Source organism: Anabrus simplex, chromosome 1 (genome assembly GCF_040414725.1).
Source record: "Anabrus simplex isolate iqAnaSimp1 chromosome 1, ASM4041472v1, whole genome shotgun sequence".
Taxonomy (NCBI): Eukaryota; Metazoa; Arthropoda; class Insecta; order Orthoptera; family Tettigoniidae; genus Anabrus; species Anabrus simplex.
The window spans coordinates 525,245,189-525,270,939 of NC_090265.1; the positions used below are offsets into that span (position 1 = coordinate 525,245,189).

Sequence of the window (25,751 nt, forward strand, 5' to 3'; positions counted from 1 at the left end):
TCGGTTTTTCCCTCGGACTCAGCGAGGGATCCCACCTCTACCGCCTCAAGGGCAGTGTCCCGGAGTTTCAGACTTTGGGTCGTGGGGTACAACTGGGGAGAATGACCAGTACCTCGCCCTATGCTGAACAGGGGCCTTGTGGAGGGATGGGAAGATTGGATGGGATAGACAAGGAAGAGGGAAGGAAGCGGCCGTGGCCTTAAGTGAGGTACCATCCCGGCATTTGCCTGGAGGAGAAGTGGGAAACCACGGAAAACCACTTCCAGGATGGCTGAGGTGGGAATCGAACCCACCTCTACTCAGTTGACCTCCCGAGGCTGAGTGGACCCCGTTCCAGCCCTCATACCACTTTTCAAATTTCGTGGCAGAGCCGGGAATCGAACCCGGACCTCCAGGGGTGGCAGCTAATCACGCTAACCACTACACCACAGAGGCGGACTATGATAAAATCTCCCTATTAAACATAATTTAAGAGGATTTCAACACTTTCCAATAGTGAAGCATGTTGCACACGTGCATCGATCCCATAATCCTTCACTATTTTTTTTTAACTGATTGTCCTTTCTCAAACTTTTCAATTAATTCGAGCTTTTGTTTTAAAGTTTAAAACACTTTCTTCCGCTTCGTAGCCATGACTGCTGCCACGGAACACCAACAAAGAACTGCCATACAGTAGGTACTTTGTTTAGTTCTCGAACAAATCATTCCGCCAACACACTTGCAGTCGAGAGCACGCAATTCACACATATTCAAAATTGTGAAACAAGAATAAGGGAAATAAAATACAAATAATAACACATTAAACCTCGGAGGTGTACGGATAAACCGCAAACCGGTTAATCCATACCCGGATAATCTGGAGTTTGCTGTAATCAATAACATTACACTGACTGACTGTTGTTACTTGAAGTATGTTTTGTCTCGACTGCTATCACTCATGTCCGCTAGACGACAGTACTGCTGCAATTATACAGACTAACCTGGCAGGTACAGCTGATAATGTAATATATATTTGAAACATTTTAAATTAATAATATAATTTATTTCTATAAAAAAGCTGTCCGACTCATTGGCTGAATGGTCAGCATTGAGGCCTTTGGTTCAAAGGGTCCCGGGTTGAATTCCCGATCAGTACAGGGATTTTAATCGCGTCTGATTAATTTTTCTGGCCCGGGGACTGGGTATTTGTGTTTGTCCCAACACTTTCCTCTTCATATTCAGACTACAGCTTAAGGGGTTTTTGAGCCACACGAGACATGGCTGGTTGTGGCATCCCGGGGAAGGGTGGCATCAGTTCCTCACTAGGGTGGGATGCCGCGAACAGTCAGATTTAGAATAGAATTAGTATAGTATTAATGTTGTTAAGTAGTCAGTTTAGTTAGATGTAGAGTCAGCGTCTTGCATGTGGAGCTAGCTATCCACCCATGTGTGAGATGCTACATAATAGATTTAGTAGGAAATTAGTTATAGATTTAGTGGAGTTAAGTAGTTAGTCCTGTCACGAACTAGTTTTTCTTTCTTTATTACCTTATACCGATGGTGTATACTATGGGTGGGGCAATAAAGATATAATGTAATGTTCAGACTACACACTACACTATCAACCACCACAGAAACACGCAATAATAATTACATCCCTCCATATATGGTTGGCGTCAAGAAGGGCATCCGGCCCTAAAACAGGGCCAAACACGCATGTGCTACACAGTACGGTCCCGCGACCCCACAGGTGTGGGAAAAGTGGTAGAAGAAGATTTCTATTAAAAGAAACTAATGGCGTATCTTGCAAATAGGCCTATGTTAACAGTGTTTCCAAGTGGGATTTGTGCCTTAATACCTAAATATGTCCGAATTCTCACCAATATAAGTGGACTAACTTACTTTTGAACTTGCAACTTGCCTTGTTCATCTTCCTAGCTGTCCTTGTTTCGGAATCATACAGTACAATCGGGTGAATTATGGTGTTGTAGATTTTCATCTTTGTTCGATATTGAACGGGCTTTAGACCTCAGTATACTTCATAGAAACACGCGTTTCCTGCCTGGATCTTCGCCTTTACGTCGACGTCCACTTCCTTATGTGGTGAACCGTGCTCCCAGGTTCTTGAATTTATCTGTTAATTTGAAATTAAATTGGCGTAGCGAATCCTCGGGTTGCTTAAAGATGGAAGAGAGTGGAGTCAGACGACAAACAGAGTATAGTGTACTGGGCGGATATCGGATCAAGAACTTCTTGAGGAATAAACCGATAATAAGGTTCCTACAGCTGTGATGGAGGGAATACCACAGAAAAACTTGACCCCTCGATAGACCAAGACTGGAATGGTGAGATGATATGGAAAGGGATCTAAACTAGTTGGGCGTAGCAGGAGATTGAAAGACAGAAGCCCTGGATCAACAAAGATGGAGGCAACTTATTAAGCGCCTGTGAACGCTGTGATGATGATGTTAAGTTCTGATCTTTTAATTCAAATACGATTCACAATGTAAGTAAGACGTCTTTACCTGAGTGTGTTTGTTAGGTCCAATAAGTCAAACCACCTAACAGTCCGCTTCTTTCGGAGTTACAAGAACATTGTGCCAATGAAGGGAAGTGTGGTTATAATTCTTTACGTAGGAGAAAATTCTCATGAACATTTCATTCGATTTATCGATTTTTTAATAGTTTCAACCGCACTGAATAATTCTGTACATATGACGAGGACATGTCTGAAAGTGCATGCACTATCATTATCAAAATCCTCAGCTCTTTTGATTCCTTGAAATAATAAATGTGTATTTTAACTCTCATTTGTGGATCATTTGTATTCTGTTTGTACAACGTAGACGAAATCTTCAAGTATGGTTATGACTTTGTTAAATTATATCTCATTTAGATTTTCTGCCTGTGCGTATGTTCTGAAGAGAAATTGTGATCTATAGTTATCTCATGTTAATTTCTAAACACGCCGATAATGTGTATAGCTAAGAGAAACCGGCCGTGTATTTAACTCTTCTGCTATCAGTTACCTCGGTGATGATTTTCTTTGTTATGCACATTTACCATTAATGTTTCCTTTTGATGTTTCATGCAGGTTTTCTTTATCTGTCGATTATCTTAAGTAGGCAGAACGTAAATGCTTGATTAACTTTTTAAGTTATATCCATTTTGGGTGCCTGTTGCTACTTATTGACTGATGTAGTATTTTTGCTCTACCTCTTGACACAAGCAGAGCAAAATGTAGCTTCCACCGGAGTCTCAATCTCATTTATGGCTATTGCAGTATGAAAGCTCGGTAGCACCCCCACCAACCCACTTTGTGGAGAAAATATTTTTTTATTTCATTTTAGCCGGCTGAAACTAGGATATTAAAACAAGCAATTCTCTTATCAGCTAATAATTTCCTTAATTTATTTTCTTTAATTATTAATAAAATTCTTAGCGGAAATACGCAAAACATGTCGTTGGTCGCGGCTAACCGTTTTGTACAACACCACAGCAAGTAGTGGACACTTTGCATGTGCTGTATGCAAGGGTGGCAGGAGCATATTTCTTTTTACCAAGGTCATGGACATTGAGGTGTGATTCACCCGCTTGCCGCGCGCATTCATCGTCTGGCAGTCTCCTTAGTGTCTATTAGTTTCTAAGTGTGTAGTCAAATACTAAATGATTTTAATTGTACAACCTCGCCGCACTCCTGTTTAATTGTAATACATGTGTAATATTGTTCCTTTGGTGAAACTTTTGTTGTATAGTACTGAATAAAGATCTCAAAAACTATTGTTTTTATTTTATTATATATACTCTCTGCATGCTCCAGTAGTACTACATGCACTTAACTAATCTTACATATTTGTGGGAGAAACATTGATTACATTTAACATACATATTTCTTGACTTTTTCTCAATGCTTGAAAGTTTAAAGAGTTCACAAATTTTTAACAAATGGTTTTGAATGAAATGAAATGAAATGTCGTATGGCTTTTAGTACCGGGATATCCCAGGAAGGGTTCAGCTCGCCAGGTGCAGGTCTTTCTATTTGACTCCCGTAGGCGACCTGCGTGTCGTGATGAGGTTGAAATCATGATGAAGACAACACATACACCCAGGCCCCGTGCCGTAGGAATTAACCAATTAAGGTTAAAATCCCCGACCCGGCCGGGAATCGAACCCGGGAGCCTCTGCACCGAAGGTCAGTACGCTGACCGTTCAGCCAACGAGTCGGACATGGTTTTGAATACTTTTTGATTAGGACAGACTTTTGCATTGGCCAGTTGCCTACTATACTAACACTGTTTATAAACATTTCTCTCTCAATTTTCACTTCACTACACTCGACTATTAAGTGGTCGACTTTTTGGGGTCCTCTGTGGCAGGAATACTCGGGACTGCGTCCAATCCTAAGCCTGTGCAGATACGATGCGATGTTTCCATGGCCGGTTACTATTGTTGTCATATTACTGTAATTAAGTTGGTAAACTGTCACTGAGGTATGGATGGTGCTGAGTAACGACATTAGGAACACGACTAGTGTGTCCGAGTCTTATGAAAGGTGGTACTGATAGGGCCGGTCGTGATGCAAAATGTTAGCAACCGAGCTGCAGTCGCTAAAGTGCGGCCAGTATCCAGTATTCGGGAGATAGTGGGTTCGAACCCCACTGTCGCCAGCCCTGTAAACGGTTTTCCGTGGGTTTCCCATTTTCACACCAAGCAAATGCTCGGCCACGGCCGCTTCCTTCCCACTCCTGGCCCTTTCTTGTCCCATTGTCGCCATAAGACCTGTCTGTGTCGGTGCGACGTAAAGCAACTTGTAAAAAAAAAAAAGTTAGCACTTTCTGACCCAGTGAGGAAAACAACGGCAAACGGTCTCACTCAGCGTGCCTAGTTCGCCGCATTTCGGCGCTGCTGTCGGTTTTAGCGGTTTCCCCATAATCGCATACTCTTGGATGGTGCTATTTGAGGATTCAACCAGCCTCCGGGCCAATAACTTGACAGACATCCGTGTTTCTTGTGGAGTAGTCTACTTCACTGCTTAGTAGACTTTGTCATCAACTTACTAGGAAGTAAAAAAAGAAGTTATTGTTTTTACGTCCTATTAGTTACTTTTATATTCTTCGGAGACACCGAGGTGCGGGATTGTTATCCCGCGGGAGTTATTTTACGTGCTGGTAAGTATATCAACACCAGGTTTACATATATATGCTGTAAGTACCAGTGGACTGTGCCGGGACCGAACCCGCTAACTTGAACTCATCTGCATGAGCTACTCAGCCTGGCAAGCCGAAGTCTTCCATGGAAACGCGCTTCAATGAGCTGAAAGCTGAACAATTATCTTCAACTTTTGGCGGTTGCTGTACCATGTAAATAGAAGCTTTCATTTAGGAGTCGATCACAGGTAAAGATTTAGTTACATTTGAGTAAAGGAAAGAATGGAAAGCAGAAAAATGAGTATAGATTGTTGTACTTTTATATCCACTTTAATTTAAAAAACAATCAAAGAAAATATTTCTATCTTACACAATTGAACATTTATTTACACATTTACATATTGAGCAATAGTTTTTGTCAAGTTGTTCGCGCCCTACAGGAACTACCCACCATAATAAATAAGAAGCTGCCATCACTAAGATGACACTAATACTATCTTCAGAAATTGCTTAAAATAAATTTATTCTGTCTTGTAGGAAATAAAGGTCTAGTGCCAATTTGAAAAAGAATCACGAGACATTATGTATATCTGCACGCAGTTTTCAACATGTTTATTAATAATCTTTACCGTATAGTAACTCCACGGAACGAAGGCCCCAAGTGGATTTTAACTAGACAAGGCAAAGAAAAATAATATAATATTCAAAAACTAAGTTCACAGAAGGGAACCATAATTTAATTTAATGGACTGAAAATATTCAAGCTCTTTAGGCGATTCGTGAAATTACCAGCCAAAGTCAGGCATTTATACAAGTGCAGGTACGTATCTCCTGTAGTGCCCCACTCCATTGTCCTAGGGTAGAAAGGAGGCTTGCAGCAGTGTATCAACGGCGCACTAGCCGGCAGCGTCTTGTAAAGATGTGACAGTTCAACAGACGAGCCTTGTGGTACACTGGGGCGAAACGCTAGTACTTTTACGACTGAAAGGGTCTAAAAAATTTGAATAATTTAATATAATTCTGTTTTCCTTTCCCGTCGGCAGTATTTCAATCACTCAATTCCAGTTGAAAAGTTCGAAGTATGACTAAAAATACAGTATATTTATCGATTCAACTGTGACGAATAAATTGTCTTGAGCAGAATGTTCAGCGACAAAACAGTATTTCTAGTCACAATTCAGTAGCAATGAATCGGACAGAAGCAAAATATTAAGCACCCGACTGTAGTTAATGAAAGTTAGAAGAGATAACACATACTGAAGACCCAGGAGGAGAACTAAAATTATAAGTCTTACAATATAATTTGCTCCGACAAAATGATCCTATTACATATTAGTGGGTAGTAGTACTTCAACTATTAAGACAGTTCCTCACCAATAAACCTGGCGGGTACAGTAGTAGTACAGAAGGCTGTTCCCTGACAATGCCTGTCAGAAGAGACAGTTTTTCAGCGGTAAACCAAGCGGGTGTAGTATAAAAGGCTGTTCTCCGACAATATTTGTTACCAGAGACAGTTATTCAACGACCAATCAGGTGGGAGTAATGCAGAAGGCTGTTTTCTGACAATGTCTGTTACACGAGGCAGTTCTTCAGCTATAAAGCAGTGGGCGTTGTATTGAATGATGTTCTCCCGTAATAGATGTTAAACGAGGCAGTTCTTCAGCAATAAACCAGGCTGGTGTAGTATAGAAGGCTGTTCTCCGACGATGTCTGTTACCTGACGCAGTTCCTCAGTCATAAATCATGCGGGTGTAGTACAGAATACTGTTCTCCAACCAGATGCTGGCTATTATCTGTGACAGCTCTTTAGCGATAAACCGATAAGGCAGGTGGAAGGCTGTTCTCCGACAATGAAGTCCAACGGTCGCCCTTCAGCAGCTTACAGAATTCAATGACTTTAAAAGTGCTATCGTCCTGGGAGAACGTAGTATTGTCATCTATCGTTTTGTACATCTTTACTCGAAGTTTCCTCTGAATTACATTCGTCATGTTTTATTGGTAGATGGACTCCTGCGAGCTGACCGACTGCAACATCGTAAGAAGGAGGAGGAGTTTCCATGTAGCAAGGGGGTGGCGTAACGTCACTGGACGAAACCTCTGACGGTGATGGCGGCGGCGGCGGAACGAAGACGCGCGGCATCGGGTGAGTGACATTCGCTTCCTCGATCAGTCTTAGCATGGCGTCTCTCTGCAAAGAAAAAACAACACCACATTATTATCTTTGCCATTATCATCTTACTTCAGAGTAGAATCTCCTCTAAACGTACCATAAATGAATCGTTTATTTCAAAAACCACCTAAGTGACACTTTTATCAAAATTGAGTTTTTGACTGGATTGCACTATTCGGAGATAAATACATTGGTTTCTTTTAGCAGAAACAACCCATATTCCAAACAAGCAATGCTTTTAGGCAACTGTGTAAATAATGTGTTTATTTCAGAAAGAACCTAAGCACCGTCGCTTAGGTTCTTTCTGCGGTAAATTCATTCCTCCACTCATGACGGTCCGTGGCCCTGTTAGGATAACCTATTTTGTGACTCACACAGAATCAAAAAGTTGTGCGTTTCTTATTGAATCCCTGTGACAGAGGTCATTTTGAGGCGATTACGAATAACTTCCCTGTCCGTGGCCACTTTTTTTTGCCTTGTGACAGGACAGGAATTTTGGAAGTATTAAACGGCTCTTGAGGAAGGTGGTCAGAATTTATACTCTAGATGAGTATGCTGAGCAAGGCAAGCGTGTCAGGTCGTTTTACCGTTTATCGTCTTACCTCGGACGATGTCTTAAGTTTTAAACATTGGTGGCCTATATCGTACAGGAAATAACAAACTCTAATGAAACATCAGGCAGGGAAGTACCAAGAGAACGTAAGAAGCCATTCAAGGTTTCTAGTTACAAACAGTTTCTGTACTATAAAGATACTTCAGGACAAGTTGTGACAAAGGCGTTTATTGGAGGATTTTCATCTACTTTCGCACAACTGAAAACTGACAGCCCACCTGAGCTACCTTCCGAGAAAGCTTATCCTTTGGGAAAGGTAAGTTGATTACAATAATATTATTAAAGGGATATAAAATTATTGAGCAAGTAAAAACATTTTGTAGCCAATAATAACTTTAAAAACTTTCAATTGGTTCTGCACAACGCAATTTTTGATTTTGGGTTCCAATCAACAAAAAGAATGTAAAAGACTTGAAAAAATTAATGGACTACACCGTTGGTTATGAAGACTTGTATGACAGCATCATTCAGTGGCTAACAACCGAGAGAGAACCTGCTGAGGATATGCCAGAGGTTGAATAAAGCCAGAAAGGGCTTTACTGTTCTAATTTGTATTTTGTGGTTCATTAACTGATGTCTGTTAAATTTTGTATGAATAGAACGGTGTTATTTACATAACCTTTCATCTTAAAACTTGCATAGATTAATCAATTAGCTGTTTTTTAATAATTGCTACAAAAATTAACAGAAAAAAGTTGTTTATTTCAGAAACAACCTAAGTGCAAAATTTTAAAAAAATTGTTTATGGCATTAACAAATTTTCAAAACTTATTTCTCGTTTACTACACTTTTCTAGCACATTAAAGTTTAATTTTAAAAAAGTAGACGGAGATCAGACTTCAACTTATACTCCCACACAGTTTTTTTCATTTTCCCAACAGTTTGAAAAAGTGCAGTTAGGTGGTTTCTGCAATTAGTGATTCAAATGTTATTTGTTTAAAGTATTAGATTGCTAGTTATTGTCCAGATAAATAGGATTTATGTTATCTTGAACAATGCCTGGTTTATATACGACATCAGTATGCATAGAGTCAGCAGGTCCCAAACTTTTCCACCTTGCGACCCCTTTCCGATGTCTACAAATCCCATGACCGTTATTGCATTTTTTTCCTCAGAACCACTTATATTTGAGAATAATGTAGAATAAATGAGAGTATTTCAAAATGCATTATAGTATAGTAACTTTTTAATAGAAAAACTGGGATGTGGGTCTAAAACAAGAGTGTATTGAAATATAAAAAATAAATCATACGCCAACAAATTGCCAACATCGAACTGCTGCTTCAAATCCAAAGTGTAGCCCTGATAAGAAATTTAAATAAACATGTAGGCAAATTAAGCATTTCCAATGAGATGAATTTACCTGACAATGTTTAAAACAACAATTTGCCTTTAAGAATTGAACATGTGCTTCAGTACAAAGACAACACAGCAAGAGACATGCTGGGTGAATGGGCAGAAAGAGGATACCAAAAGAAACCCGACAATATGTGCCTAGTGGGAAAAGAAAAGATTTATTGCACGTCCGATGAAAAGATGGACTGACAGCGTAACAGACCACATCAATTCAAATACACAGGAACAACTCCTTTCACTCCTATCAGTCATTTTTCTTTGTTTTAATCTCATAAGGTCGGCCCCGTGGTGTAGGGGTAGCGTGCCTGCCTCTTACCCGGAGGCCCCGGGTTCCATTCCTGGCCAGGTTAGGGAATTTTACCTGGACCCGAGGGCTGGTTCGAGGCCCACTCAGCCTACGTGATTAGAATTGAGGAGCTATCTGACAGTGAGATAGAGGCCCCGCTCTAGAAAGCCAAGAATAACGGCCGAGAGGATTCGTCGCACTGACCACACGACACCTCGTAATCTACACGCCTTCGGGCTGAGCAGCGGTCGCTTGGTAGGCCAAGGCACGTCAAGGGCTGCAGTGCCATGGGAACACTCACATACATGTTTCTTTTTTCTTCAGAGTAAGTAGTGTGTGGCTTCCTTATACATCTCTCACCACCCCCCCCCCCCACCCCCAGTTTGGGAACCTCTAGTGTAAATAAAAAATAATGATTTACTGCAAGTGGACGACGTATAGTTCCGACCCAACAGCTGCCACACCTTATACCACCTTGTCCACTATATATACACTAGGGCTCGGATGTTTCAAGACCTAAAAATAGTTCAATTATGCAAGCACATATGGCCTTAAAAGTATGTACGGCCGTGCGCGTAGAGGCGCGCGGCTGTGAGCTTGCATCCGGGAGATAGTAGGTTCGAATCCCACTATCGGCAGCCCTGAAAATGGTTTTCCGTGGTTTCCCATTTTCACACCAGGCAAATGCTGGGGCTGTACCTTAATTAAGGCCACGGCCGCTTCCTTCCAACTCCTAGGCCTTTCCTATCCCATCGTCGCCATAAGACCTATCTGTGTCGGTGCGACGTAAAGCCCATAGCAAAACAAAAAAAAAAGTATGTACGCCTATTGCCCTTTATAAATTAAAAATCACAACTGTGAAATTTGCTACGCTAAATTCTTGTTTTTTCCGGATGAGGTTATTTTGTATAGAGTAACAAATAAGTTACAAGATTGTGAGCAACTGAAAATGACCTGGATAATGTTGTGAGATGGAGAGTAGGCAATAGTATAATAATAATAATAATAATAATAATAATAATAATAATAATAATAATAATAATAATAATAATAATAATAATAATAATAATAATAATAATTTCGTGTGGCTACTTATAGCCGAGTGCAGCCCTTGTAAGGCAGACCCTCCGATGAGGTTGGGCGGCATCTGCCATGTGTAAGTAACTCCGTGTTACTGTGGTGGAGGATAGTGTTATGCGTGGATGCAGGGATGTTGGCGACAGCACAAACACCCAAACCCCGAGCCAATGGAATTAACAAATGAAGGTTAAAATCTCCGACCCGGCCGGGAATCGAACCCGGGACCCTCTGAACCGCAGGCCAGTACGCTGACCATTCAGTCAACGAGTCGGACAATAGTATGATAATAAACGGGGTGGGTTAAACGTCACGTTTTGAGTTTCACATTTTTTTTTTTTTTTTTTTGCTAGTTACTTTACGTCGCACCGACACAGATAAGTCTTATGGCGACTATGGGACAGGAAAGGGCTAGGAGTGGGAAGGAAGCGGCCGTGGCCTTAATTGAGGTATAGCCCCAGCATTTGCCTGGTATGAAAATGGGAAACCACGGAAAACCATCTTCAGGGCTGCCGATAGTTGGGTTCGAACCTACTATCTCCCGAATACTGGATACTGGCCGCACTTAAGCGACTGCACCTATCGAACTCGGTAGATTCACAAATAGGAAAAGTCCTCTTAATTTTAATTACTGCGTTGATGCGGTGAAAGTTCCTTATGGGGATCACTGTACGTACCTAGGTGTTAATAAAAAGAAAGATCTTTATTGGCGTAATCACATAAATGGGATTGTAAGTAAAGGGTACACATCTCTGCACATGGTTATGAGGGTGTTTAGGGGTTGTAGTAAGGATGTAAAGGAGAGGGCATATAAGTCTCTGGTAAGACCCCAACTAGAGTATGCTTCCAGTGTATGGGACTCTCACCAGGATTACTTGATCCGAGAACTGGAAAAAGTCGAAAGAAAAGCAGCTCGATTTGTTCTGGGTGATTTCCGATAAAAGAGTAGGGTTACAAAAAAGTTGCAAAGTTTGAGCTGGGACGACTTGGGAGAAAGGAGATGAGCTGCTCGACTAAGTGGTATGTTCCGAGGCTGTCAGTGGAAAGATGGCGTGGAATGACATTAGTAGACGAATAAGTTAGTGGTGTTTTCAAAAGTAGGAAAGATCACGATATGAAGATAAAGTTGGAATTCAAGAGGACAAATTGGGGCGTTATATTCGTTTATAGGAAGGTGAGTTAGGGATTGGAATAATTTACCAATAAATTTCCAGATTATTTGCAATCATTTAAGAAAAGGCTAGGAAAGCAACAGATAGAGAATATGCCACCTGGGAGACACTCTTAACTGCAGATCAGTGGTGACTGATTGCCAAATTATGTTGTAATTATCTCATATCTGTTGTCCAATATACACATTTAAATGCAGTCCATTTTCATTGGCTGTGCTAGCAAACAAATTACTTTAGACTATGTACGGTGGCCTACCTTTAAGAAAGTTCTGCAAGAAAACTAAGTAACATCTTAAGAGTCGAAGCGAATTTTTGATCCAGTGTTGGAAGTTTGATACTGAGGAAAAATAGGATTCAAGAAACTAGAAATGAATCGAATATTTAACATTTTAGAAGATAAGGAAATAGTAAAAAATGTTAAAATTTTAAACTGAACAAGAAATGCTCACTTCCTAAACTAATTAAGTCCATAAATGAACTGCAATTAAGTTAAAATGCCAGTAGGCCTAACTTCTTTACAGTATTCGCTTGAACGGGTAGCAATGAACTGTAGGCTATAACGGTATTCTTCAAACCGTCTGGTGAGGAATATCTCAGAATGTGACTTAAATTCTCCCTTTACCTACTTAATTGCGGTAAATGTCCGGCTCCATGGCTAAATGGTTAGCGTGCTGGCCTTTGGTCACAGGGGCCCCGGGTTCGATTCCCGGCAGGGTCAGTAATTTTAACCATAACTGGTTGATTCCGCTGGTATTGGGGCTGGGCATATGTGTCTTCTTCATCATTATTTCATCCTCATCATGATGTGCAGGTCGCCTACGGGAGTCAGTTCAAACGACCGGCATCTGGCGAGCCGAACTTATCCTCGGACACTCCCGGCACTAAAAGCCATACGCCGTTTCATTCTTTTTACTGGAAATGCACTGTTAGAGGTGCCACCAAACCGTCCAAATATGACTAAAAGTACCGTATGATGCTTTTAGTCGCCTCTGTGGTGTAGTGGTTAGCGTGATTAGCTGCCACCCCCGGAGGTCCGGGTTCGATTCCCGGCTCTGCCACGAAATTTGAAAAGTGGTACGAGGGCTGGAACGGGGTCCACTCAGCCTCGGGAGGTCAACTGAGTAGAGGTGGGTTCGATTCCCACCTCAGCCATCCTGGAAGTGGTTTTCCGTGGTTTCCCACTTCTCCTCCAGGCGAATGCCGGGATGGTTCCTAACTTAAGGCCACGGCCGCTTCCTTCCCTCTTCCTTGCCTATCCCTTCCAATCTTCCCATCCCTCCACAAGGCCCCCTGTTCAGCTTAGCAGGTGAGGCCGCCTGGGCGAGGTACTGGTCATTCTCCCCAGTTGTATCCCCCGACCAAGAGTCTGAAGCTCCAGGACACTGCCCTTGAGGCGGTAGAGGTGGGATCCCTCGCTAGGTCCGAGGGAAAAACCGAACCTGGAGGGTAAACAGATGATGATGATGATGATGATGCTTTTATCGAAAATGCTCAAAATATGGTAATGTAATAATAATAATAATAATAATAATAATAATAATGTTGCTTGTTTTTACGTCCCACTAACTACTTTTACGGTTTTCGGAGACGGCGAGGTGCCGTATTTGAGCACCTTCAAATAGGCTTACCACTGGACTGAGCCGGGATTGAACCTGCCAAGTTGGAGTCAGAAGGCCAGCGCCTCAACCGTCTGAGCCACTCAGCCCAGCAATGTATCAATAAAAATGTTAAAAAGACCGAAATATGCATTTACAATATAGGCCTATATATGACTTTTAAACGATAATCGCCGGATTTGCTTTAAAAACCAGTGAGATATGCAAATAAAGTCAGGGAACAAAATATGACTTTTCATAAACATCCACGTCCTATTTATTACATCATAACACTTCCTCAGTTTATAGGCTGTCCAAAAGGCAAAGTAAACTTTATACCAGAAGAAAGTACATTGTTAAATGTGCGTAATGGTGCATGAACAACCGAATCAATGGGCTTTAAAGAAAACCACAGAAAATGGTTCCTTAACATGGATATCGATGTTTTGAAGGCAGTAAGCACAATGTCAATCATACAGAACGCTACGAATGTTCTTGATAATCCACCACGACTCCTGATTAGCAGGCATATGACTTTTACCTTTTGCAAGTTGTACGTTTGCTTATAGAATGGAATTGTGGACTCACAGGTTGTCAATATTCAGTCTCTCCATGGAGGTGATATAACCGTAACATACAGCAAACTGATTTATTATTATTATTATTATTATTATTATTGTCCGCCTCTGTGGTGTAGTGGTTAGCGTGATTAGCTGCCACCCCCGGAGGTCCGGGTTCGATTCCCGGCTCTGCCACGAAATTTGAAAAAGTGGTACGAGGGCTGGAACGGGGTCCACTCAGCCTCGGGAGGTCAACTGAGTAGAGGTGGGTTCGATTCCCACCTCAGCCATCCTGGAAGTGGTTTTCCGTGGTTTCCCACTTCTCCTCCAGGCGAATGCCGGGATGGTACCTAACTTAAGGCCACGGCCGCTTCCTTCCCTCTTCCTTGCCTATCCCTTCCAATCTTCCCATCCCTCCACAAGGCCCCTGTTCAGCATAGCAGGTGAGGCCGCCTGGGCGAGGTACTGGTCATACTCCCTAGTTGTATCCCCCGACCAAGAGTCTGAAGCTCCAGGACACTGCCCTTGAGGCGGTAGAGGTGGGATCCCTCGCTGAGTCCGGGGGAAAAGCCGACCCTGGAGGGTAAACAGATGATGATGATGATTTGATGATGATGATGATGATGATGATTATTATTATTATTATTATTATTATTATTATTATTATTATTATTATTATTATTATTATTATTATTATAGGGTGGGTGTCATCTGCCATGGATGGGAAACTCGTGTTATTGTGTGTGATGTGTAGGAACGTTCTGGACAGCGCAAACATCCAGTTCCAGTGTCAAAGAAATGAAAAATTCACGATTAAAATACCTCGACACGGCCTGGAATTGAACCTGGGGTCCCTAGGACTGAAAGCAAAGACGATGTTCACTCAGCCATGGAGCCGGACGTCATTCAAATATTGAATACGAAAAAGCCATATTGTTCGAGATTGGTAGCAGCGGGTCTGCCACCGAAATTATCGAAATCGTAGTTGCAATTCTGTATTGGTCGCGCGCTCTGTTGGTATTCTGAGTAACCAAACCGCTCTCTGCGCCCACTATTGGGACTTCTTCAGAGTACTGTCCTGAAGTATGCAGCATGTACTCGCGTCACGTTTCGTCACGATTCTCGGTATCGGCAAACAAGGCCAGTTTTACAACCGAGCAAGGGGATTCCATCACTATCAAGAAGTGGTACGTGTACTGTAAGCCATACAGCATCCGAGTGACACGATGTAGGCTACTCGGAATTAGTTGATGAGATCATTCTGGGCTAATTTTGTTGTTGTTGCCTCAAGTAATGTGCTTCAGGCAATCCGAAATTTAGGGCGGTAGCTATTGTATCAACCCCTAGACAACGGCGCCGTAGTCTTATATTTTAACGCAGTATATCAAATAAAGATTCACATAAGAATTAGGAAATGCTCTGTTAACAAATCCGAAGTTCGAATCCCAGCACTGACATCGGCTGTTATGAAACGTTTCTACACTCACTCGAAGCCCCAAAGCTATGCCCTGTCGCTAGTTGCTTTACGTCGCACCGAGACAGATAGGTCTTATGGCGACGAGGGGACGAGAAAGGCCTAGGAATGGGAAGGAAGCGGCCGTGGCCTTAATTAAGGTACAGCCCCAGCATTTCCCTGGTGTGAAAATGGGAAACCACAGAAAACCATCTTCAGGGCTGCCGACAGTGGGGTTCGAACCCACTAACTCCCGGATGCGAGCTCACAGTCGCGCGCTCCTAACCGCACGAGCAACTCGCCCGGTAAGCTATGCCCTAAGACCTATCTGTGTCATTGCGACGTAAAACAAACAAATAGCAAAAAAAAAAAAAAAAAAGCTATGCCCTTATTCACACAATTACTACAGCTAATACTGATAACAACAACAGCAACAACAGTAAAACCAGCCGCGTGGCATAAGTATAGCGAGTTTACTTCTCAATCGAACTTGTCCTCGGACACTCCCGCCACTCAAAGCCATACTTCTCAATCTCAAGTCCCGAGTTCGACCGTGGGCTGGCACGCGGTTCTTCCAGCCAAGAGTTGAGCAAAATAATCACACATGAGAGGCAGTGAATCCAGTCAGAATACCAAGTGATACGAGTGAGCAAATCTTCACGCTGACCACATGCTTTGCAATATTTGCGGGGCAATCAAGCAGGGCAGCAGTCGTCTTGGCAGCCCAAGGACCTTACAGGGCTGAATGTGTCACAGGTTTTAATAATAATAATAATAATAATAATTATTATTATTATTATTTCCGAATTACGTGGATACAAGAATGACGACAGACCTAAAGCGAGAGGATGAGGAGGACAAATGCTACCTAATGGTTCTACGTCATCCTTAAAGGGCCAATCGAATAATAATAATAATAATAATAATAATAATAATAATAATAATAATAATAATAATAATAATAATAATAATAATAATAATAATAATAATGCGCTGTTTATGTCGAACTGACGCGCTTAAGTTTTCGGCAACAAAATATAAGGAAACGGCTAGGAATGATAAGAAAGTGGGCGTGGCCTTAATTAACGTAAAACCTCAACATTTGTTTGGTGTGAAAATGTGAATTTATGGAAAACCATTTTCAGGTTGCATTGGTGAGATGTGAACCCGCTATCACCTGAATGCAAGCCTGCAGCTATTTGACTCCTGGCATGTAGCCAACTCGCTCGGTCAGAGACAAGTACTTCAGTGGGGTAATTTTTGTATGTCAGTATGTCTTATGTCCGCCTCTGTGGTGTAGTGGTGTAGCCACCCCCGGAGGCCCGGGTTCGATTCCCGGCTCTGCCACGAAATTTGAAAAGTGGTACGAGGGATGGAACGGGGTCCACTCAACCTCGGGAGGTCAACTGAGTAGAGGGGGGTTCGATTCCCTCCTCAGCCATCTTCAAAGTGGTTTTCCGTGGTTTCCCACTTCTCCTCCAGGCAAATGCCGGGATGGTACCTAACTTAAGGCCACGGCCGCTTCCTTCCCTCTTCCTTGTCTATCCCTTCACATCGTCCCATCCCCCCCGACAAGGCCCCTGTTCAGCATTGCAGGTGAGGCCGCCTGGGCGAGGTACTGGTCATCCTCCCCAGTTGTGTCCCCCGACCCAGAGTCTGTAGCTCCAGAAGGGTAAACAGATTAAGAAAGAAAGAAAGAAAGAAAGAAAGAAAGAAAGAAAGAAAGAAAGAAAGTCAGAAAGAAAGAAAGAAAGAAAGAAAGAAAGAAAGAAAGAAATAAAGAAAGAAAGAAAGAAAGAAAAAGAAAGTATGTCTTATGAAAGGGGCTAATGAGCTGAGGCGGTAAAACCTGGAATTCTATCAGGTTACACCAGAAAAAAGTAGCCGTTGTAAGTGAAAGCCTTTTACCTTTCACTCGTCCGAGGGCGTTCAGGGCCTGAATGAAGATTGTCAAACAACGTAACAGTTTTATTATTTTTATTATTTATGTGTTACTTGTCTGTTTTAAAACATTTAGAAGATAATCGTTTAGCAAAATCTTTCTTTTTTCCGACTCCAACTCTAAATAAACGTGAAATACTTTTGCTGCGTCTTAAACCACATTCAAGAAGAAGTAATGAGTCAGCAAGATGTAGGGGCCGACGGCTTAGATGTAGGCTCCTTTAAACAACAGTCATCACCAACATGTAAAAAAAAAAAAAAAAAAAAAAAAAAAGGTCAGCTGAAAAGCAACTCTTCGAAATCACTTGTTAATGGATTAATGCTACGTGGTGCTGATGATGATTATTTTTGTTTCAAGAGGAAGTACAACTGAGCAGCCATCCTCGAATTAACACCAATCAGAGGGAAAACAAATCGAAGGGACACTTCGAAAAAATGAAGGTATCGGCCAAAGAAAGACAAGGGTCCCAAATGGTGTGAAAATGAAGAAAATCCTATGCCTCGAATGCTCTAATACCGTCGGGGTCGGAAAAGAATTGACCAAGAGAAGATAGATGAAAGTGAGAAGCCTAGCACAAGCACTTCACAGTTAGGTACAGTACATATGGATCTCTTAGAGAAAATCACTGATAAACTTCATATACATTTTTACCTTACAATATACAGCTTATAAAGAGTGAGAACAGAAATGCATAAGGTGGCATGGATAGATCGGATCACAGAAGAAGAAATACTAAATAAAGTTGAATGGTACGGGAATGATTTGACTACAGATTGGTAGAAGTAGAATACCTTTGCAGACACACAGGACTTGTTCTCTTAGTTTTTAAAGGTGGTGTAAAGAAGTTAGAATGGTAGGAGTAGACCAAGGCTTGTGACCAAAGGCCAGCACGCTAACCATTTAGCCACGGAGCCGGACAACGAAGAATAGATTAGCAGTGTAAAGACGACGCCGCCTTACGTTCGATTTTGCTTGACAATACCAGGCTCAAAACATTTTCTCTATGATGCCTTTTTTACTGTGGAGAGATTTTAACATTTTTAGTGTATGGCTTTTGGTCCTGGGGGTGTCCGAAGAGGTTCCACTGCTTTTCCCGGTACACCACATGGGAGTGAGTTTGACGTAACCTACCGCTGTGTTAGGGTGTTGCCTGTGGGTGTAGGTGTAATTATGCGGGCTAGGTATGGGAAGCAAGTGGCCGTGGTCTTGCGAAAGGTACCAGCCCGGCATTTGCCTGGAGATGAGGATTTTGAGGATGGCCGACGGAGGATTCGAATCCACCTGCCCCTGAGCGCACAGTTAGCAGCCATAACTGCCCGAGCTGCAACACACTGAGCAAATCTGTTCGGTTGTCGAGTGATAGGAAAAAGTTACAAAAAGAAACTGTTAATGTTCGCCTCTGTGGTGTAGTGGTTAGTATGATTAGCTGCCACCCCCGGAGGTCCGGGTTCGATTCCCGGCTCTGCCACGAAATTTGAAAAGTGGTACGGGGTCCACTCAGCCTCGGGAGGTCAACTTGGAGGTGGTTTTCCGTGGTTTCCCACTTCTCCTCCCGGCAAATGCCGGGATGGTACCTAACTTAAGGCCACGGCCGCTTCCTTCCCTCTTCCTTGTCTATCCCTTCCGATCTTCCGATCCCTTTCCTTGGCCCCTGTTCAGCATTGCAGGTGAGGCCGCCTGGGCGAGGCACTGGTCATTCTCCCCAGTTGTATCCCCCGACCCAGAGAGTGAAGCTCCAGGACACTGCCCTTGAGGCGGTGGAGGTGGGATCGCTGAGTCCGAGGGAAAAGCCTACCCTGGAGGGTAAACAGATTAAGAAAGAAAGAAGGAAAGAAAGAACTGTTAATTCTTTGCTGGTACTAGCATATTACGCAGGTGATGTATCCTGATTTTCATGTGGTGCCTGAAGACACTAAGTTCCTAATAAGGATTCACTCACTGAGAAGTTAAGTAGCCTGAAGAATAAAGCAGTAATTCAGTAAATTAATGTAAACAAGAGTAGTAAAAATGATCACATTGCACTCCTCGACTTTCAAAATAAATACAGTATAACTGCTTTAAGCTGTAACCAGAATGCATTGTTAAATATAACATTTCACACCAGTAATGGCATCTACAGTACAATTATTAGATCATGTCCTGCCTCGTCGTGCCATTTATATTATTTTGTCTGACACTTCAGCGACGCACAAAAATACTAAAGTTTCAATTGCGATTTGTGTTTTAAATCTTAGCATTAACGCGACAAGGTGTCCGGGATTTATCTCAGAAAATGGGAACCCTAACTAACGAATTGGAGTAATCAAGGAAGGAGAAAAGAGTAACGCGAGGAAGGCTGACCTTGCCATTTTATGCGATCGCGAACGAATTTGGTGTAAACGTCGCTGGATAATCAAACAGGGCAGGACACTCTCTTTCGGTGCTATTTGGTAGGCATCATTTATGTGATGGGACTAATAAAAATGAAAATATGAATAAGAACCTGGGTGTGGGCCAAGATATTCAAAATCAGGTCTGTCTAGGGCAGAGGCACTAGGGTCCACATTTATATAGGGTTTTACAAAACACATGGTAAGTAATCTGAAATCTGGTGGGGATAGTCCACTTCGAAGAAAGCAAAACGCCACAATGTACATACGATTTATAGATATGTAACTTAAGTTCCAAATAGTGCTGGAATTATTGGTAACAGCCGTACCTGGCACATACTGTACCACTTCAGTAACCATAGCCGTGTTTGTTTAGAACAAGAGCTCAAAATGCGTCACAATTCTGACGACTTTTCTGCCACTGAACACTGTATTTTCGTGTGTTATTGGAAATCTTGTATTGCGTATCTTATTTTAGCCATCGCGAAAGAACAGACATCATAAAATTCGTAATGATTACATGCCAAATTAAATGATGCGAGACCTTAAGGCAGAATATCTGTCTCCAAAATCAATATGAAATATACCCCCAGCTATCTTGAAATTGGAAATCACTAAAGTCATAAAGGAATAGCCGACGTGAGGTATCGAATCCAGGTCCTCTCAATCCACAATGCAAGCGCCAGAAACATTAAGTATTCAGCACTGCTGTGTGTACCAAGACTAGGGAAAGAAGTGATTGTGGCACATTAGAAAGACGTTAAATGGTTAGCGTGCTGGCCTTTGGTCACTGGGGTCCCGGGTTCGATTCCCGGCAGGGTCGGGGATTTTAACCATCATTGGTTAATTTCTCTGGCATAGGGGCTGGGTGTATGTGTTGTCTTCATCCTCATCCTCATCCCGACGCGCAGGTCGCCTACGGGAGTCAAATCGAAAGACCTGCATCTGGCCATCCGAACATGTCATCGGACACTCCCGGCACTAAAAGCCATACGCCATTTAATTTCATTAGAAAGATGTCATTAAAACTTTCTAGGGATTAAGACGGGAAATCACTGAAATCACAAAAGAACGGTCAACGTGAAGGTTCGAATCCAGGTCTTGAGAATTCACAATGCAAGTGCCAGAAACATTACTTCGAAGGCGAACAGAAATTTGGAGGAAAGAAAGCCGTACAGAGATGCGGTGGCGTTCTGACCCCAACTCATTAGCACGTAAAATAACTCCTGCGGGACTAAATTCCGGCACCTCGGCGTCTCCGAATAAAAGTGGTTAATGGGACATAAAAGCAATAACATTTTTATTAAAGAAAGAGAAGTAGCGACAGAAAATAAACACGCTTTGATATTTCGTAAAAAAAATCTGAACTGTCTGGTACATACCCACTGTTCATTGGCCCTGTAGATGTCACGTTTAGGTCGTCTTTGTATCTTTGAACATAAAATCATGATGATCATCACAACAAGAAACACTGCCCCTGCTATTAGTAACGCGAAGCTGGCGCTTTTTACTTCACCAGAAAAAGCGGGGTCAGTACTGTCCGGGTGTTGTTCCAGGTAGATGGACACTGCGAATCCTAACAGTCCTGTGATGATGAGCAACGCCCCCACGGTGAAGAAGGAACAGACTGGCAGGCACACCAAACACAGCCACCTCGAGATATCCATCACTCGCGACTATCAAACAAACACTGAGTTCAGCTGCTCTTCAACACAACAGTATTATATAACATCGGCAGGAATTCCCTGCAGTGGGACTGAACCGCTGGAGAAACCACGGTCTGGCAAGTGGCACACTCAAGGTCAACGGTTGGTTCCATACTTCCTCATTACCAAACACAGGAACAGAATTTAGGTTTCAGAGGAAATTGACAGGATGTGGGCTAGTTGTAGAGTGACTTGCTTTCCTATTAATCGTTTACAAAGCAATTGGTAAACATACACCTAAGTGGCTAAGGTAGGTTGATATGAGCATATATACCGGACGAGTTGACCGTGCGGTTAGGGGCGCGCAGCTGTGAGCTTGAATCTGGGAGATAGTGGGTTCGAACCCCACTATCGGCAGCCCTGAAGATGGTTTTTCCGTTGTTTCCCATTTTCACACAAGGCTAATGCTGGGGCTGTACCTTAATTAAGGCCACGGCCGCTTCGTTCCTACTCCTAGCCGTTTTCTATCCCATAGTCGCCATAAGACCTATCTGTGACGGTGTGACGTAAAGCAAATTGGGAAAAGAAAATGAACATACTGTCAACAATAAACATGACTGGCGTGATTTTTATTCTCTTGTGATGCATTACGATAACACTTCAATCTTTCTTCCTTGCTTTTCTCTGCTTATCCCAGATATTTATGGGGTCGCGGGAGCCAACCAAGCTCATTTTTTGGTTTAATTCCGGATGCCCTTCCTGAAGCCACGAGAATTTTGAGAAGAACATCTCAACTCAGGTTAACATGGATTCGAATCTGTCTTCCGGCTGGGAAGCTAGCAGTTAAGCCACTGAGCTGTTCACGCTCCCCTGTAAAACTCTGATCTTCTTTCCTGACCTATTCGCAATCGTCTGGGGTAGGTACTAATGCGGGTTAAGCCCAGTTTTACGACCGGGTGCCCTTCCTGACGCCAACCCTACATGGAAGGCTGTATTCACTATTGAGTATTTCTGTGGTCGTTGGTAGTGTGATGTGTTGTATGAAAGTGAAGATGTGCATTAATACGATCACTAAAGCCCAATCCTCGAGCCAGAGGACCCGGCCGGGAATCGAATCCGGCGCCCTCTGAACCTAAGGCCTTTATGCTAACCCTTCAGTAAAGGAGCAAGACTCCTGTAAACTTCCGTCTGTATAAATATAATTATAATGCTGTACTACACTCAGGGATAGCCGTTGTGTGTACTAGGTCAGACATTCCCAAACTGCGGTCCGCGGAACCGTGGGGGACCCCACGATAATCCAAGGGGTCCCCAATAATAATGAAGTTCTAAGTACTTAAAGAGCGAAATGTTATAGTACGCACACAGTTCATAGACCAATATACTAAATTTAGTAACTTGGCCTATGTCTTCACTGTTGTATAACTTACAAACAGCATATGGCCAATAGATAGTACAAGTTAACAGCGGAAAAGAAATACTACAAGGCGGTCTAAGTGACGTAATTGTGACACACTTGAAATTACTAGTATCCACATTCAGACAATATTTTCCGCCCCTGGTTGAGAAAATCTCGTGGGTCAGAAATACCTTCTTTGAAACTTAACGCGGACTGCTCTCTCTTGATGAAGATCAACTAGCCGACGTATGTTGACAGAGAGAAAGTGAAAAATAAATTGAAGTATAATATAGGCGGAGAATCAGATGGAGTGGCATGTTTTGCTCCACGAAGTTCCATGAATGTAACACAACCCCACGTCTCTGATCGACTTTTGTGTCCATGACATCCCTTATATCCTACAATTCCTAGAAAGGAAATACTGCGTTTAATAGTTTTCGTGATAACATACCCATGTGTGTTAGCATGGCCGCTTCTTTCCCACTCCTAGTCCTTTCCTGTCCCATCGTCGCTGTAAGACTTATCGGTGTTGGTGCGACGTAAAGTCAATCGTAAAAACTAAAATAATGTCTGTCTCGGACACCTGAAAGTAGGTGACTTCTCAGTGGTCAGTTATAAATATGATGTAGTAGGACTTGCAATTAATTCGTTTCTTAGGCTTCGATTACATTGGAGGCACGCTTGTGCAAGTAATTTGGTGGCGCGCGCGTGCGCAAGCGTGCACATATAAACAAAATCTGCAGGAGAGCGGCAGAAACAAGTGGTAACTTGTCCATCGCCGCTCACACTGCCCGCCACAAGCAAGTGCAAGCTTGATCCGACCCAACTTCGAAACAAAAATATTTGGTTTGTAGTTGCAAGCGTGCGTGATCTCAGTTGATTTCTGACCATCGAAGCAGTGACAGTGTAGTGTTTTGGAGCTATTCAGGTGACACACACTTTCGGAAATTAGATTGCCTCCTTATTCTAGGTGTGATTTTGTCCAGTACATAGTAGAAAGTGTCTGGTATCATTCTGAAGTATTCAAAAAACTTATCAGGCTGTCTAAGCAAATCGTTGAATATTCGTGCATACTCTCCATCTTCCTCTCTGTCCAAAAAATACTCGTTCACCCACTCTTTCCTGATTTCCTGCTCATCCAAAAATAAAAACTTCAAAACACCATTTTCCAAAACAATGTCCTCATCGTCTGACATCTCCATTTCGACTGACCTGTTCATAATAATTAACTTGCACCTGCTTGCATTTAGTGTGAGCATATTGCTGTTCACGCCAGCTTGCGCACGCGCGCGCCATCATATTACTTGCACAAGCGTGCCTTCAATGTGATCGAAGCCTTATCAAGAGCTTTTGTGAATACGCTAGCTCCCAATCACGTCGAAATTGTGAGCGTGTGAAGGTAACGTGAAGAACTTCTTCGTAGTTACTTGACTGAAATACAGTGCTCTAACTTTATTGAAACACCAGCATTTGTACCCGTTCTTCGCACGGGAATTTGCAGTGGATTACATGTTTCCTTCAGGAATTCATGCCAAGTAACATTCACACGTTTAATGCGATATATTAAAATCATATTTTCCTACGACAGTGCGGGGCAGTAACGAAAATGTGATGAAGCTGAACAAATTTGAGAGAGAATGAGAACGATTTCCGAATTTATTTTACGGTACAGTTCCTGCTCCGAAGTTGTGCGAAATTCTCCGCGGTTCTCAGGTTGCATATTGTATCTTTGACGATTTGCGTGGCGCTCTGACGTTGATGATACCTCCCTTAATATCTGCCCTACCGAAAGGTGTAAAATGGCTCTTTAGTTTTTGCCGTTATCCGCCTTGAAGTGACATGGACGACATGCCCCACGGGCCTTCGACTAAAAATCCAATTTTTCGTAATCATCGTAAACCCCATGGCACAACAGCCCCGAAGGACCATGGCCTACCAAGCGACCGCTGCGCTGCTCAGCCCGAAGGCTTCTGTTTACGATGTGTCGTGTGGTCAGCACGACGGATCCTCTCGGCCGTTATTCTTGGCTTTCTAGACCGGGGCCGCCATCTCACCGGCAGATAGCTCCTCAATTGTAATCACGTAGGCTGAGTGGACCTCGAACCAGCCCCCAGATGTAGGTAAAATCTCTGACCTGGCCAGGAATCGAACTCGCCGTCTCCGGGTAAGAGGCAGGTACGCTACCGCTACACCGCAGGGCCCGCGTTGTACGATAAATACGTGCGTGGCATAAAAGAACGGAAATAACATACGCTTAAACGTTTGTTATATATAGTCTTTTGATAAACCTAATGTCAACGAAAATATTTGAGGATGATCTTCCTATAAATACCAACTCCATGTGATTACCATGACATCATATGCACCTCATAACACAATCCGGAGTGAGTAGATTTGATTGAAATAAGTCCAAAAGTTTTCCACTTTTAGGAATATACAAACGTATAGACAGACACCAAAAGGAAAACTTCTGCCTCATGTTTCCTCGGTATTCAGTTAGATTAGGTGGGGTTAATTTTCAACCCAAGAAAAATATTATGCATCATCTGATTTTCTCCTGTTATGGATCCTCCAAGAGCCTCCGTGGCTCAGACGGCAGCGCGTCGGCCTCTCACCGCTGGATACCGTGGTTCAAATCCCGGTCGTTCCATGTGAGATTTGTGCTGGACAAAAGTGGAGGCGGGACAGGTTTTTCTCCGAGTACTCCGGTTTTCCCTGTCATCTTTCATTCCAGCAACACTCTCCATTCTCATTTCATAACATCTGTCAGTCATTAATAAATCACTTTGGGAGTGGCGACCCCATCGTACTAACAGCCTATATCTGCTTCATTCATTCCATGCCTGACCCGGTCAATGACAGGAAAACAAGTCTGTAGGTTTTCATTTTCATGGATCCTCCAAATAACTGTAGGTAAGCGCGGGTGTCCGTTACTGGCAGCAGAGCATGAAGCCCGTAGAAAATAGTATTTTTCTCCGTCATTTGAA

General features: G+C 42.7%; 1 protein-coding gene across 6 annotated transcripts in view; it reads right to left on the bottom strand.

The window, feature by feature from the left end:
* Window positions 1-5,443: 5,443 nt before the first annotated feature.
* The window catches only part of LOC136857082 (uncharacterized), a 138,921-nt gene continuing 118,613 nt past the window's right edge, over window positions 5,444-25,751 (bottom strand). For all 6 annotated transcript variants that reach the window (XR_011017532.1, XR_011017531.1, XR_010858507.2 and 3 more), the window contains one exon: window positions 5,444-7,314. Coding sequence is in view for 1 of the 6 variants with exons in the window: in XM_067135465.2 (XP_066991566.2) it covers window positions 7,299-7,314 (16 nt within the window). In the remaining 5 variants the exon portion in view is untranslated. The remainder of the gene's footprint in view (window positions 7,315-25,751) is intronic.